At 34.3% G+C, this 16884-nt stretch overlaps 1 protein-coding gene across 1 annotated transcript; it reads left to right on the top strand.

The window, feature by feature from the left end:
* Positions 1-9912: 9912 nt before the first annotated feature.
* On the top strand, positions 9913-15069 carry LOC116141011. Its single transcript, XM_031426574.1, is given in 9 exon segments — positions 9913-10060; positions 10147-11315; positions 11691-11937; positions 12387-13020; positions 13153-13338; positions 13340-13779; positions 13782-13914; positions 14068-14312; positions 15056-15069. Coding segments are annotated over 9 exon segments (3216 nt in total).
* The last annotated feature ends 1815 nt before the right edge of the window (positions 15070-16884 follow it).

Genomic DNA, 16884 nt, shown 5'->3' with positions numbered 1-16884 from the left:
GGATGATAGAAGAGTTCTCACAACAAAACAGGAATTAAGAAGAGACAAAAACGATGGAGAGAAAGAAGTAGAGAGAACATGGAAATTATTAACTTCTTTACTCAAACATTATACATTTCAAATAAAATGCGATGGTTTTCATTTTAATCCTAAACACTCCTGGCTCTATATTGGTGCCACTAACCACACATCAATGTCTTACTGGCCCCACTAACCACACATCAATGTCTTACTGGCGCTACTAACCACCATAGGCCCCCATAGACCCCACCACTGAAGCTACAAACGATTATGCAATATTTGAATTGACGCGGAATCTTATGCAAAGACTAAAATACCCTTTCTCCTCCTACAGTGTATAACAATAATAAAATTTTAATATTATATAGGACTGTTTGGTAGATTATTTGAAAAAAGTTATTCTGAAAAACTATTTTAAGTTGAGTTGAGTTGAGTTGAATTAAATCGAATCGGATTAGATTCTGAAAATGTCTTTAGTAAAATATTTGAAAAGTATATTTAGAGTTTAATAAAATGTTGAATAGTTGTTTGGTACATTTTCTGAAAATATTTTAAAATCTATTTTTAACCTCTTATATTTGTTAATTTAGCTACGCACCCCTCATACTAAAAGTGTAAAAATGAACTAAATCACCCCAACCACCCAAAAGGATAGTCGACCGCTAGCCACCAGCGTCAGACGACAGCCGACAGTCGTCGAAACCGTGCATGACCGGTTGAATCTGGCTGGTTGTGCGCTGATATGGCCGTTTCTGGCCAGATCTTTGGCTATCGTTAACGGCCAAAATCTGGCTATCAACGACGACCAGAATTTGGCCGTCATCAACCAGTCAAATAGATCTATCTGTAGATTTGGCTGTTCGACTAGCCAGATATGGCCGGTCGTGCGGCGTTCCTGCCACGGTGGTTGTCTTGGGTGGATTAGTTTTCAGATTGGAAGGAGTAAAAGGTAATTTTTTTTAGTGGAATAGAGTTGAAAAAATGTTTTGAGTTGAATAGAATAGGATACTAGAAAAAAAGTACCACCGACTTTTCATTTTGAGACAAAAAATCATATTTGAGTTGGATTAATTTTTTGAATGAATTGGCCTAAGTAAACAAACACAGAAAACTAAGTGAACTAAGTGATGTATATGAAAGATTTGGATCATTTACAAAACTAAGTGATGTATTGATCCAACTTCTTTTGTGAACTTAACTCAGAAAAATGGGCAATTAGTAATTTGGGTTTACTGCTCAGAATTACAATATATGTGGTAATATTCTTCTTGTAGATGTACTTACAAATGAATTTTATTGTGCAGAATTCCGATCTAACTGTTGATATCAAACGAACGAAGAACAAGACAGGATTGATCGTTGGTATACTGGTGCCACTAACCACAGATCAAAGTCTTACTGGCGCCACTAACCACACATTAAAGTCTTACTGGTGCCAGTAACCACCATAGACCCCCATAGACCCCATCATTGAAGCTACAAATGATTATGCAATATATGAATTGACGCACAAGAAGCAGGTGAATATTGGTCCAAGATTGCTCATATCCGGAAGATTAAACTAGACGGAAAGATTATCAAATAACCAAAAGTTAGGCATAATTAATCAATCTCTCTTCCTCATTTTATTAGGTAAATATTAATGAAATATTTATGTGGTTCAATTTAAACACTTTAGTTAACAGTTTGATTGGTTTATCATTTGATATTAATTTCAAAAACATTTGAGCTAATAATTCTTTTTTTCTCCTTCCTTTTGTTAACTTTATTGCTTTGCATGTATGGAGGAGAAACTTGAATTTTATAACATATATATGAAGGATTTGGATCATTTACAAAACTAAGTGATGTATTGATCCAACTTCTTTTGTGAACTTAACTCAGAAAAATGGGCAATCAGTAATTTGGGTTTACTGCTCAGAATTACAATATATGTGGTAATATTCTTCTTGTAGATGTACTTATAAATGAATTTTATTGTGCAGAATTTCGATCTAATTGTTGATATCAAATGAACGAAGAACAAGACAGGATCGATCATTGGTATACTGGCGCTACTAACCACACATCAAAGTCTTACTGGTGCCACTAACCACCATAGACCCCCATAGACTTGATCATTGAAGCTACAAATGATTATGCATTATATGAATTGATGCAAAATCTTATGCAAAGACTAAAATACCCTTTCTCCTCCTACAGTGTATAACAACAATAATAATTTCAATATTATGGGCTTGTTAGGTAGATTATTTGAAAAATGTTATTCTGAAAAACTATTTTAAGTTGAGTTGGATTAAATCGAATTGGATCATATTCTGAAAATGTCTTTGGTAAAATATCCGAAAAGAATGTTTAGAGTTTGATAAAATGTTAAATAGTTGTTTGGTATGTTTTCCGAAAATATTTTAGATTATATTTTTTAACCCCCTATTTTTGTTAATTTAGTTAAACACTCCTCACAATAAAACTTTAAAAATTAACTAAATCAACCCAATCACCCAGGAGGACAACCGACCACTAGCGTCGGACGACATTCGTTGAAACCTAGCACGATCGGTTGGATTTGGCCGATCGTACGCCGATATGGCTAGATCTCTGACCATAGTTAACGGCCAAAATCTGGCTGTTAACGACGGCCACGTCAATGACCAGATCTCTGGCTGTAGATCTGGTCGTCTTCAGCTAGATCCATGATGGATCTAGCCAGAAACAGCAAGATTCACACATGATCAGTCAGATCTGGTCGGTTGTGCGTCGTTCTAGCCACAGCAGTCGACAGTGGTCACTAGCAAGCGATGATAGTCTTGGGAGGATTAATTTTCAGATTTGAAAAAGCGAAAGGTAATTGTTTTTAGTTGAATAGAGTTAAAAAAATGTTTTAAGTTGAATAGAATATGATACTAGAAAACAAGTATCACCTACTTTTCATTTTAAGATAAAAAATCATATTTGAGTTGGATTAATTTTTTGAATGAATTGGCCTAAGTAAACAAACACATATTCTGTTTTTTAATCCAAATAGGATATCAAAATAATGATTCAAAATAATTTAATAAATAGGGCCTTAGTTTTCCATTCTTAGGAGTTTTTTGGTCTTATTCTTTTTTATGATTGTCACTTTTTTGGGGTTTCTGGTTTACAGTATGTATCTCCTTTATTTTCTCAAGATTGAATTAGTGGAGTGGTTGTTGAATTATATAGCTCTTTTGAAAAGATTGGCATCAAACTCCTATTCTGCAAATCAAAACACCATTTTTTCTCGTCTACAAATCATCAAGCTAAATTAAATTTTAAAATTCAATTAGAGCAATTAACAATCTACAATCAAAGCAAATTTTAAACTTCAATGTAATCAACACAATAACATAGCAAACTGAACGCAAAATTCAAAAATAATGAATCAAATACCCGATTTCCACCTTTCAAGCCTCATCCGCCGCGTGGTAGGACACCGTCAATTTCGGAGTAATCAGTATCCTACGATCTAAAAGACTACCGGAAAAGCATCGTCGGCGAGATCGATATCACCACCCTTAGTGATGGCATGGATGACCTATTCAGACTTTGTTGCCGTACACCAAAAAAATCTAAACTTACAAATCCTAAGCCAGAACACCCCCACGTTCACGGCCTTGTTCCAGCTACCATCACAAGCTTCGCGGCGTTCGCCATCGTCACCGGTGAAGATATGAGATTCGAAGAATAGAAGAGAAAAGTGGATTTCAGTTTGAAAAGGAGTTATTTTTTGAATACAAAGACAATAAACGCCCTTGTACGGTTTAAGAAGACATGACGGCCGTTAACCTTAGGGATGCTTAGGTTAGGCTTTGAAATTGATGGACCTTAAATTAGCCATAGGGGTGTTTACTATTTTGTTTTCTGAGTTTGTAATTCAATAACCATATTTTAGGGCTTTTAGTAAATAATCAAAGTTCTAAACCTTATACCAATGTAACCAACTAACTTAGTTAAATACAATTTACCCTCACCCCTAACCTCCCAACAGTACTTCATCACTAACCCTATCAATGTCTAGTTCTCATTGCAAAATATCACACCCAAAAACATGAAATCAAGTCGGATCAATCAATATATCCAAGTATTAAGTTTGATCTTTTTTTTTTTTTTTTTTTTTTTTTGTGAAATAAATTTAAAAAATGGAGTAATAAAGTAGATTTCGGGATGCGTTATCAGAAAAATACGTATTGGGAAACCCGAGAGTTGGTGTGAACTGTGAAGTTTTATGCAACTATGAATTGTTCACGCCAAGGCAGAGATTTCACGCTGATAGTGTGAAAAATCAAGCCAACACTTGTTTCTTTCATGACTTTCCTTTCCCTCCTCTCATTTCTTGCCGATGGGACCTCATGGCTAACGCAATGGATTAGCGGAACAAATAACCTTCACTAATCATGATATTCAGGCAGACTTAATATCTATTAAAACTTGCATTTTATTTTTTTATTTATATATTGGAAGGTTGGAAGATTAAAGATAATGGAAGTCAAGTCTTGAATTGGAGGTGGTTATGGTGATTTTAATTGAATTAAAGGGTGAGTTATGAATAGAAAAGGTGGAGTGCGGGAAGAGTTGTATATAAATGTCTCTTATATTCATTCATCACACACTTTTTATTCTATCTTCATTCATTCTATTGAGAGAAAAATATTAGTTAGAGAAAGGTGTTCCTTTGGAGGAGTTTGGGTTGAAAAATTTGTGTAAAGTTATCAACCAAACACGAGACTGTTGGGTTGTGTATCCTAGAGGGGACGAGTTAAAGTGTTTTTCTAATACATTGGTTTTTTAAGTTTGCAGTCGCCCATAGAGCGTTCGAATCTCCTTGAAGAAAACGAGATATCCGTGCCTCAGTCTTTTTAGTTTTCGTGCAATCTTCATTATTCATCATTTTATCTCTTTAAAATAAAATTATTATTTTATTTCATTTTCTCCAACAATTTTAAGGAGATTCGATCAATATGAAGGTTGCACATGACACACCCGTCAATCAAATTGGAGATCCATCAACAAGCCCTTTAAGTTTCATGGTTCCAGAGGTGGAAAGACAAGGTGTTATTTTATCTCAACCTCCTCAAGGTAGCTTATGTTCTCACTGAAAAGAACCCCAACAAAGAGAATGTTGAAGGCATGACCGAGGAAGAGCAAAGCTGAGCACGTGGAGAGATGTGCACAATAATTGTCTTTCTGATCAGTTTTATGACTACTTTGAAAGGCTTTGCAACGTAAATATGATTCCGAGCAAGAGCTGGTCCAAAGAAGTATGCTGCAAGCCGCTTCTTTCGCTATTAAATGGTGGATGGAAAATCAATGGTAAACCAAGTACAAAATTTTCAAATGATTGCTCCCGAAGATAAGTTTCCTTTTAAATCTAAGAATAGTGGGGGTCAAATTATGTCACAAAATGAATGCTAATAGCTTTATGGCTTAAAACAGGCACCCAAAATGTGGCATGAAAAAATTGATTCTTGCTTGAATGTTAATAGCTTTAAATGAATGTATACAAATGCATATATCATAAATTTGGCAATAATTAACGTGTGATTATTTGCCTTTATGTTGATTTTTTGTTCTAACTTGTGTGTTATTCAAGATATAAAGAAAATGCTTGGAAGTCCTTTTGATATGAAAGGCTTGGGTGAGGCAAATTTTATCTTGGGCATTAAAATCACTAGAACTAGCGATGGTATATTTCTTGATCAATCACCTTATGTTGAGAAAATTTTGTCTCTCCTTGATCTGAAATTTTTTTAACTCGTTAGTTGGAAATGGGTAATGATTATGGTCCCTATTTTAAAAGAGTGCTTTCTTCTTGTTTCTTTGTTAATCATATTATCGAGTCTTTAAGAAGTATCTTTTTGGGCTGCACTTTATGTGTAATTGGCTACCTAAACGACATCAATTTGTGTTTAGTCATGTGACTATCAACACACTTTAATTTCTTTGATGTACAATACATATTGCCTGGCCTTGCCTAGTCTCCTGCCATCAATCGCTTTTCTATCCAAACAAGGACTTGTTGGAAAGCGGTTTTGAGTGTAATTAGATCCAAAATAACCCATCTAATCAGTCCATTAGGGGGCCCCAGCATATATTCCCTAAATCTTTTATGATTTACTTATTTAATCACCATTACTGGGATAATAAAAAGAAACTAGGGGACAGCAGATCATGGGATTATGTGTGATAATATAAGTTAATTAATTTATGTGTCATTTTAATCTTTAATCTTGAATTATGTTGGTTGATTAATTAATTTTGAAATTGTTGCTCATCGAATGGTCACTAGTTCCAGTAAGTGTTACGTTTTATTATTATTATTATTATTAATTAATTAATTAATTAATCTAGTCCATTATGAAGTTTATTTAGTATGTTTGTTAAATGTAATTGATGTAATATATTTTTTATTATTGTATTGATTCGTATTTGCTTGAAGATTGATGATATTGATGATGAATTTGTATTGATATTTGAAACTTAATGACACGGGAATTTCTATTATTTTTTAAACTTCAAGGGAATTTTTATAATTTTATCATACTTAAGAGGGACTAATGTTATTAACCCAAAAATTAATGACAATAATAAGATTTTGATTTAATATTTAAGGTGAGAGTGACACTTGTCTTTTAATTTGCTCAAAAATAATCCATATGATATGTTAATTTAACAAAGAAATTAAATAGCTAACAAGAGGCACTCAACTTGCCATTACTGTATATATTAAATGAATGTCGTATAAAATATATTCTGAAAATAACATGATGCCTAGCGTTTGAATAAAAAATGTTGTATTATTTCTCAAATAATCGTATTTATAGAAGAAATGTGAAGAATTTAAGATATACTATGAAAGATTTAATTAATAAAAAATAGTAAAATCATTTATTAAACATATTGAAGGGACAGCTAAGTTGAAAACTTGGAAAAGATGATATCTTAAAAGAGGCCAATCCACTCGAAAACCCTGGCCCAAGATCCGCATGAAGTCCCAAGGTCTAATCTGAAATTTAAGTTTTGAATTAACAAGTGACCTGCGGGTCCATCCGTACCCGCATGACCGGGTACAGGTAGATAATTCTCTTATCCGTTTAAATTTTTGACACCCATCCTTCTCGTCCGTCTGCCAGGTCTAATAATATAATTATTTTTTTTTTATAAAGAAAAAGAAAAAGAATAGAAACAGTGGGCAAACTTGACACGTTATATTAATTAAATACAGGATAGACATTAATTACAAGTTAATTATTTGACATATAATGGCAAACACTTGGTATCATTTTCATAACGTCATTAGACAAGATAAGCATCAATTACAAGTTTATTGAAAGCACTAAATATATGTATATCATTTTCATAATGTAAATAGACCATCTCAAACGTTGGATTAATGATCGTCTTTTTGACAAATATCAATCCAATCGTTAATATTATTCTAATAACATCACCAATGGCGGATCCAAGAATTTCACCCTATGGGAGTCAAAAAAAAAAAAAAAAAAAAAAACCAATCATAACCATATTTTTTTTTCATTACGATGAGCTTCAACAAAAAATTACAAAAAACAAATAAATATCTTCAAAAAACACAATTTTTGTAAAAACAAAACAATTTTTCTACAATTGTCCTCGACGAGTTTTTATATTTTGAAAATATTGGATAATCATCTCATTGTTAGTTGTATCAAATAAATCTTTTTCAATATAGGTGACCAATCAATCATTCATCAATTGATTTCCCATTCAATTGTGTAACCGACTTTTTACAAGATTCATTGCAGAAGAAACCCTTTCAACGGTCGCAGTAGCAACTGGTAAAACCAATGCAACTTTCACAAGCCTATATACCAACAGATACAAAATGTCTTTTTTAGACTAAACTAAATTCTTAGCCAAATCACCAATTCCTTGTAACTCAACAAATTCATCACAAGAACGAATTCCTTGTAACTCAACAAATTTATCACAAGAACGCATGTCAATAAAACATAAGTCTCAGTCTGGTTCTCAAGTACCATCAACTCAAGAGTAGAAAAATCAAATGGATAAAACTGGCCAAACTAATTCTTCCCTCTCTTCTCTTCTCTTCTCTTTTTCTTTTTCCTTTGCTTCTTTTTCCTTTCTTCTTTATGAGTTTTTCTCTCTTCTTCTTATTTTTTGGCTAACAACCCAGTTTATATATAAAACAACTTCTTTGAATTATGAAACTACGCCAAAATTCTTTTATTCTCACCATGACCCTGTCACATCAACTTTATGTTGTAAAAATTAATAGAGATCGAGATGCTGACCAAGTTGATGTTCCCAAATATTCTCAAGATCCTTTGCAAGGAATTGGTGGTCCAATGACTAGGGCAAAGACAAAGAGGATGAAAGAGGCTTTGCAAGGCTTGATCATGGAAGTGCAATACAAAGAGGCTGTACTAGAAGACTCTAAGACTAAATTTGAAGATTTCAAAGCTTCACCAAGGATGATCTATTATCTTTTTATGCAAGGGGTAGATTCGGAAGATCAAGTTGGATGCAAGGATTAATTTAGGAATTAATTTTCGTTTATTTAATCTTGAGCTTTTTTTATGTTTTAATTATCATTAGATTCTTTAGTCTTTTATTTATTTAAGGTTTATTTAGGCCCAATTCGCTTGTACTTAGCCCAACCATTTTTTATTAGTTAGGGTTTCTTTTAGGGTTTGTTGCTTATAAAAAGGGGCAGCATGTTATTTTTGGGGACAGATTATTATCAAGTGAAGTTATTTCAGAAAGTATTTGCTTTGCCTCTTGTGTTCTGATTGAATGCTTGATCATCGACTTATCAAAGGGAGTGATACAACTTTGTGGCGTCTGAAGATTAAGGTTTTAAGGACTTAGTTTCCTTAGAGTTCTAATTCGATATCCTTACACGTTCCTAGCAAACCAACTTGTTCTATTCCATCATTTGGTATCAGAGCTTTGGTTGTTGGAAACAAGTTATTTATCTCCAACACTCTGTGTTGCGTTCTTGATTCAAAAAAAAAAAAAAAAAAATTGAATTGTCTTTTCATAGTTCTTATGCGTTTTCTTGAATTTCGTTTCAAGTTGTCTTTGGATTTCGTTTCGTAGTTCTCTTTGAATCTTCCTTTCTTTTTAATTTTTTCGTGTTTATTTTCTTTGTTCAATCCATCTTTGTTCTTTAAAAAAAAAAAAAAAAAAAAAAGGAAGAAGAAGAAGAACAAAGTGACAATTTCGAGTTGTTAAGTTTCTCATTCTTGTTCTCTTTGCTAAGTATCCTATTTTTGTTGAATTAAGTTTCCAATTCTTGTTTTTCTTGCTTGAGTTTTTTATTCTTGTTGAATTAGTTTCCTTTATTCTGTTCTAGTTTCCTTTTTATTTTGTTCTAGTTTCCCTTTATTTTTGTTCTAGTGATTGTTTTAAGCATATACAAGGTTGTTTTGTGTCTTTTGCCTACTTAATCATTTAGCGTCAATTCCAGTAATTTCTTTCACATGTCTTTTGCTCCCTTTTAAAGTTTTCTTATTTTTCTTGGTTCTTTAGAGTCATCTTGGGTCTTTATTTCTGTTCACCATTTGCCTTAACTAAGTTTTTAAAGTTCTGATTTTTGAGATTGTCACCATCTAACCGGTTGCTTCTTGAGATTTGTTGAATTATTTGATTTTGTTAAGAACATAAAGGGGGCTGGCTTGGCTTTAAGTGGTAAAAGGTAAGAGAGATCATCATCAAGAAAAAGCCAACATAGTGTGAAACACGAGTGATAATAATCTGATTTGAGTGCAAACACGTGAGGGAGTGTGTGAGGAACAACACCTTTTATTTTATTTAATTTTACAAGTTGAAACCACGAGTAAGGAAGGAGGAGAACCACAAGAGGTCGACATGAAATTCTTCATCAAGGCTGTTAATGACCAATTTAAATTGCTGAATGCGAGATTGAATGATTTGGAGTCCTCTTCCGGTTCTAAATCACATAGAAGACATGAGTTTGATGAAAAAGACGAAGCTGATTCCGAAGTGGAGAAAACAAGTTATAAACGGGCCAAGAAGGTTGACTCCAAATGAGATAACAATATAGGCAGTATAAAGATGGTAATTCTAACTTTTCAAGGAAAGAATGTCCTGAGCTATACTTGGAGTGGGAAAGAAAGGTTGAGCACGTATTTGATTATCATAATTACTCAGAGGAGAAGAAAGTAAAGCTAGCAACCATGGAGTTTACAGATTATGCATGTATATGGTGGGATCAATTGGCAATCAATAGGTGTAGGAATGGTGAGAGGCCTATTCGGTCATGGGAAGAGATGAAGTTGGTGATGCGCAAGAGATTTATACCTAGCCATTACTATAGAGATTTGTATAAGAAGTTGCAAGGGCTGGTTCAAGGTTCCATGAGTGTAGAGGATTATTATAAGGAGATGGAAATCGCCATGATTAGAGCAAACATAGAGGAAGACAAAGAAGCAACAATGGCTAGATTCATTGCCGGATTGAACAAGGAGATTGCTGACGTGGTTGAGTTACAACATTACGTAGAGATGGAGGAGCTACTGCACAAAGCCGTTAAAGTGGAGAAGCAAATCAAGTCTAAGAGGTTCAGATTTGGTTCGTCCTCTAGCTCTCTGTGGAGATCAAATTGGAAGGACAACAAAGCTGCCTTCAGAACACAAGAAGAAACAAAGTCGAAGAATTTGGTTGCTGTTCCTAAAGGTAAACCCGAAACTAAAACTCTTACTAAGTCACGTGATATTAAGTGTTTTAGGTGCCAAGGATTTGGACAAATTGCTTCCGAATGCTCAAACAAAAAGGTTATGGTTGTATGGGCAAATGGAGAAGTCGAAAGTACTAGCTCAATTGACGATGAGATGCCACCATTGGAGGATTGTTCTAATGTTGAAGTGGAAGAACCTGTGCATGGTGATTTACTTGTTACAAGGAGAGCCCTGAGTATACAGCCTAAGGATGAAGGAGACGAGGAGCAACGTGAGCATATTTTTCACATAAGATGCCACGTGAAGGATAAGGTATGTACGTTGATTATTGATAGTGGGAGTTGTATTAATGTTGCTAGTACTTTGTTGGTAGAAAAGTTGAATTTGAAGTGGAAGAAGCATCCTAAACCGTACAAGCTACAATGGCTGAATGACTGTGGAGAAGTGAAGGTAAACAAGCAAGTTCGGGTTCCTTTTTCAATTGGCAAGTATGAGGATGAGGTTCTTTGTGATGTGGCACCAATGTATGTTGGTCATATATTGCTTGGCCGACCGTGGCAGTTTGATAGGAGGGTGTTGCATGATGGGTACAAAAATCATTATTCTTTTGTAATGAACAACCGAAAAGTTGTATTAGCCCCTCTCAAACCTTTGTAAGCTTATGAGGACCAGCTTAGGATCGCAAGAGAGTGCAAAATGAGAGAGAAACAACAGTGTGAGCAAGAGGAAAATAGAAAGAGAGCAAGTGAGGTTGAGAGGAAAAATTGAGAGAAAAGTGTGCAAAAAGGAGAGAAAAATAAAAGAATGAGTGTACTTACTGAAAAACATGAGGTTAAGAGTGTAATGATGGTAAGGCAACAAGTACTTGTACTTATGTACAATGATGTTTATTTTTCTACTAACGACCTCAACTCATCTTTGCCTAGTGTTGTCGTGTCTTTATTGCAGGAATTTGAGGACCTATTTCCTGAGGAGATTCTCCATGGATTACCTCCTCTAAGAGAAATTAAGCATCAAATAGACTTCATACCTGGTTCCACCAGACCAAATCAACCTGCTTATAAAGCTAATCCCGAGGAAATGAAAGAGATACAAAGGCAAGTGGATAAGTTGTTGCAAAAGGGATTTGTAAGGGAGAGACTCAGTCCATGTTCGGTTCCTGTCCTCTTAGTCCCAAAGAAAGATGGAACATGGCACATGTGTGTGGATTGTTGAGCTATTAACAAGATAACGGTAAAGTATAGACATCCTATCCCCAGATTAGATGATATGCTAAATATGGATTGCATGGCTCTCAATTGTTTTCTAAAATTGATTTAAAGAATGGCTATTATCAGATTCGCATGAAAGAGGGAGATGAATGGAAAACTGCATTTAAAACTAAATATGGATTGTATGAGTGGTTAGTAATGCCTTTTGGTTTAACTAATGCACCTAGTACATTCATGAGGTTAATGAACCATGTCTTGCGTGCTTTCATGGGAAAATTTATGGTAGTTTACTTTGATGATATTTTAGTTTATAGCAAAAATTTGGATGAACATGTGAAATACTTGCATGATGTGTTTAGTGTGTTGAGGGAGCAGCAATTGTATGCTAATCTTAAGAAGTACACGTTTTGCATGGAATCTATTGTGTTTCTTGGATTTGTTGTTAGTTTGCAGGGTATTAGTGTTGATGAAGAAAAGGTAAGGGCAATAAGGGATTGGCCTACACCTAATAATGCGAACAAGGTGAGAAGTTTCCATGGTTTAGCAAGTTTTTATCGAAGGTTTGTTAAAGATTTTAGTTCTATTGCTGCACCTTTGAATGAACTTGTTAAAAAGAATGTTGTTTTTAAGTGGGATGATGTGCATGATCGGGCTTTCGAAACTTTGAAAGATAAGCTAACTAATGCACCTTTGTTGTGTTTGCCTAACTTTGATAAAGCTTTTGAGATAGAATGTGATGCATCTGGGATTGGAATATGAGCTATTTTGATGCAGGATTCCAAACCAATTGCTTATTTTAGTGAAAAGCTAAGTGGGCTAGCATTGAATTATCCTACTTACAACAAGGAGCTTTATGCATTAGTGAGAACTCTTCAAACATGACAGCATTACTTGTGGCCGAGGGAATTCATCATTCATTCCGATCATGAGAGCTTGAAGTTCTTGAAAACCAAAGGTAAGCTTAATAAAAGACATGTTAAGTGGTTGGATTTCATAGAAACGTTTCCTTATGTAATCAAATACAAGCATGGGAAGGAAAACATTGTGGCTGATGCATTGTCTAGGAGGTACGTATTACTTACTTCATTGCAAACTAAATTACTTGGTTTTGAATTGCTTAAGGATTTGTATGCAAATGATTCTGATTTCAGCCAAGTATGGAATGCATGTGATAAGTGTGCGTTTGGTGATTTTTATAGGCATGAAGGATTTCTATTCAAGAAAGATAAATTAGGTGTGCCTATTTGTTCTGTTCGTGAGTTGCTTGTTAGGGAAAGTCATAGGGGAGGTTTGATGGGTCACTTTGGTGTTCTAAAGACTTTAGATATATTACGTGAGCATTTTTATTGGCCTAATATGAAGCATGATGTGCAATCTGTTCGTGAAGTGCATTACATGTAGGCAAACAAAATCTATAGTTAGACCGCATGGCTTGTATACCCCTTTACCTGTACCTAATCAACATTGGATTGATATATCTATGGATTTTGTTTTAGGATTACCAAGGACTCAAAGTGGTAAGGAGAGAATATTTGTTGTTGTTGACAGGTTTAGTAAAATGGCTCATTTTATTGCATGTTCTAAAACAAATGACGCAACACATATTGCTGATTTGTTCTTTAAAGAAGTGGTTCGTTTGCATGGGTTGCCTAAGACAATTGTTAATGATAGAGATGTTAAGTTCCTAAGTCATTTTTGGTGCACTTTATGGAATAAATTAAGAACCAAACTATTATTTTCTACTGTTGCACATCCTCAAACGGATGGTCAAACTGAAGTAGTTAATAGGACACTCACTACTTTGTTGCGTGCTATCATTCAAAAGAACTTAAGCAGTGGGAGAAGTGTTTGCCACATATTGAGTTTGCATATAATAGGACTGTTCATTCCACTTCTTCATTTTCTCCTTTTGAAATTGTTTATGGCTTTAATCCTTTAACACCTGTGGATATTTTCCCTTTGCCTACTAATGAGCATGCTAATCTTGATGGTAAGAAAAAGGAAGATTTTGTGAAGGATTTACATGCCAGAGTTCGGGTCAACATTGAAAGGAAGAATGAGCAATATGTTAAGCAAGCCAAGAAAGGGCGTTTGAAGGTTATCTTCCAACCTAGAGATTGGGTTTGGGTGCACATGTGTAAGGAGAGGTTTCCCACACAAAGGAAATCAAAATTGTAGCCTCGAGGAGATGGACATTTTCAAGTCTTGGAGCGAATCAATGATAATGCCTACAGGCTAGATTTGCCAAGTGACTATGGTAATGTTAGTGCAACTTTTAATGTTGCTGATTTATCTTTGTTTGATGTAGGAGATTCGAGGACGAATCCTTTCGAAGAGAAGGGGAATAATGGAGATCGAGGTGCTGACCAAGTTGATGTTCCCAAATATTCTCGAGATCCTTTGCAAGGATTTGGCGGTCCAATGACTAGGGCAAAGACAAAGAGGATGAAAGAGGCTTTGCAAGGCTTGATCATGGAAGTGCAATACAAAGAGGCTGTACTAGAAGACTCTAAAACTAAATTCGAAGATTTCAAAGCTTCACCAAGAATGGTCTATTATCTTTTTATGCAAGGGGTAGATTCGGAAGATCAAGTTGGATGCAAGGATTAATTTAGGAATTAATTTTCGTTTATTTAATCTTGGGCTTTTTTTTTTTTTTTTTATGTTTTAATTATCATTAGATTTTTCAGTCTTTTATTTATTTAAGGTTTATTTAGGCCCAACCCATTTTTCAATTAGCTAGCGTTTTCTTTTAGGGTTTGTTGCTTATAAAAAGGGGCAACCATGTTATTTTTGGGTGACAGATTATTATCAATTGAAGTTTATTTTAGAAAGCTATTTGCTTTGCCTTCTTGTGTTCTTGATTGAATGCTTGAATCTCGACTTATCAAAGGGAGTGATCAACCTTTGTGGCGTCTCAAGATTAGGGTTTTAAGGACTTAGTTTCCTTAGGGTTCTAATTCAATCACCCTCAACACGTTCCTAGCAAACCAACTTGTTCCTATTCCGTCATTGCCCAGATTTCTTCCCTTAGTTATATGCAAACCTAGTAGCTCTTATTCATTTCATTTTCACTCCTAATAAAACTTTCAAAACTAACAGATCCCTTTGCATAAAAATAAAAATCACAAAAAATATGAATTATATATATTAGAATTAAAAGCCGGATTTTACAAAAACAAAATCTAAACTTACCGTGGCGGCCGTTCTGTTCCCAAAATCTCAAAATTCTATAAGGGCAAAATTTAAATAAATATAAAATCTAAATTTTTTTAAAAATTGAGTGGGGACCATGGTCCCCACTCATCATTCATTGGATCCGCACATCACTATAGTATTGACGTATATATTATAGTCATTCCAATAATGGAAACTTCAACATATAATATGGACTTGGTAATGATAAAGACGGATTAGAAGTCCTTGTTCTAGATAGGGGCATCATGTCGCCCATAATTTTTTCATCTGGAATAGTCATCTCCCATTTAAATTTCTTCACCACATTGTGAATAAAAGTGAGTACTGCCATTCGAGAATATTCCTGTGTTGGGCACAATTGAGGACCAACTCCAAATGGAGTAAAGGCAGAGGTAGGTAAATTATTTTTTTCATCATATCTTTATGTGTCAAACTTTTCTGGATTTGGGAAGTATTTAGGGTTCATGTTTGTTGAATCCACTGTCAAATATAGTTGCAAAAAATATTTTTCTAATCAAATCATGATGGTCAAGAGCAGGGATGTAGCGAGGATTTTTAGTCAATGGGGTCAAAACATCAACTATAAACTGAAGTCTCAAATCTTATAACTTGGACTTTTCAAACAATTTATACTAACCTAATAAAATTCAACTCATATCAGTTTTAAATTTAGATCACACTTATGAATAGTAATAAATTAGTAAATACTAAAGGACAAAATTCCAATCAATAAAATATTATATCCAAAATCAATGTAACAAATAAGTATCCATATCCCTTCATCCTTTGGGAACGGTGTATAAAATCTGTCATGACCTCTCTATGTTCCTTGAACCGTTGGTGTGAGTCTCATCACTTCACATTACATTGAAGGAATAGTTCATGTTTTGCATATCATCCCAATTTAGGAGCTCCCCAGGCTTCTTAGAGGCCACGACTTCTTTTTGCTCTAGTTTAATATAAATTCAAGTTCAACATAACAATTGTTAGAAGCAAAAGAACTTACTGATAATCTATGTAAAAGGCATCATGAACTTGATTTGGTTTAGATACGCATTAAGAGAAAAATAAAATAAAAAATAAAGTGATCCCAAAATTGTTTCAAATCAACATTGTTGGGAATCAGTTAACACACTTTGGTGTTTAAGTACCCATTTTAGGTGCAATGGAAAATTAACAAGTTGATTAAGCAATTCCAATTTGAACACATCAAACATAAGTGCGTAAAATAAAGAACACTACCATATACATGGTTCGGCTAAATCCACTTTTAGCCTACATCCATGGGACCTTGTCCAGATTGAAGCAATCCACTAAGTCAAAAACACATTACAAGATATAATTGAAAGCTGATCTAAGTTACAGTAAAAAGAACTCCCTATTCAATTTTACACTTAGCACCACACTCTGAATCCTTAAGGTGTAGCAACTTCTTCGGATCTACTTCACATTGGGAACACACCTGTGAATAGCTTGTAAACCACCAAGCTTCAAGTGCTGAAGCAACACACTAGCATCAACAAAGGAACCACATTCCAAGAGCCATCAAGTCAATGTTTGATATGGTGAGGTTTTTTGACACTAATGGAAAAGAACCTTGAACCTTTAAGAGAAATAATACTCTAAGAAATTTAGAGTACAAATGAAATAAAATGTCAAAAAGGTTAGATTCATTTACGCAAGAAGAAGAATTATATAATGAAAAGTTTCTTGCTCAACAATAAAGTGCCATA

This window comes from Pistacia vera, unplaced genomic scaffold (genome assembly GCF_008641045.1).
Source record: "Pistacia vera cultivar Batoury unplaced genomic scaffold, PisVer_v2 Contig39, whole genome shotgun sequence".
Lineage (NCBI taxonomy): Eukaryota > Viridiplantae > Streptophyta > Magnoliopsida > Sapindales > Anacardiaceae > Pistacia > Pistacia vera.
This window is presented reverse-complemented; position numbering and strand designations above follow the sequence as displayed.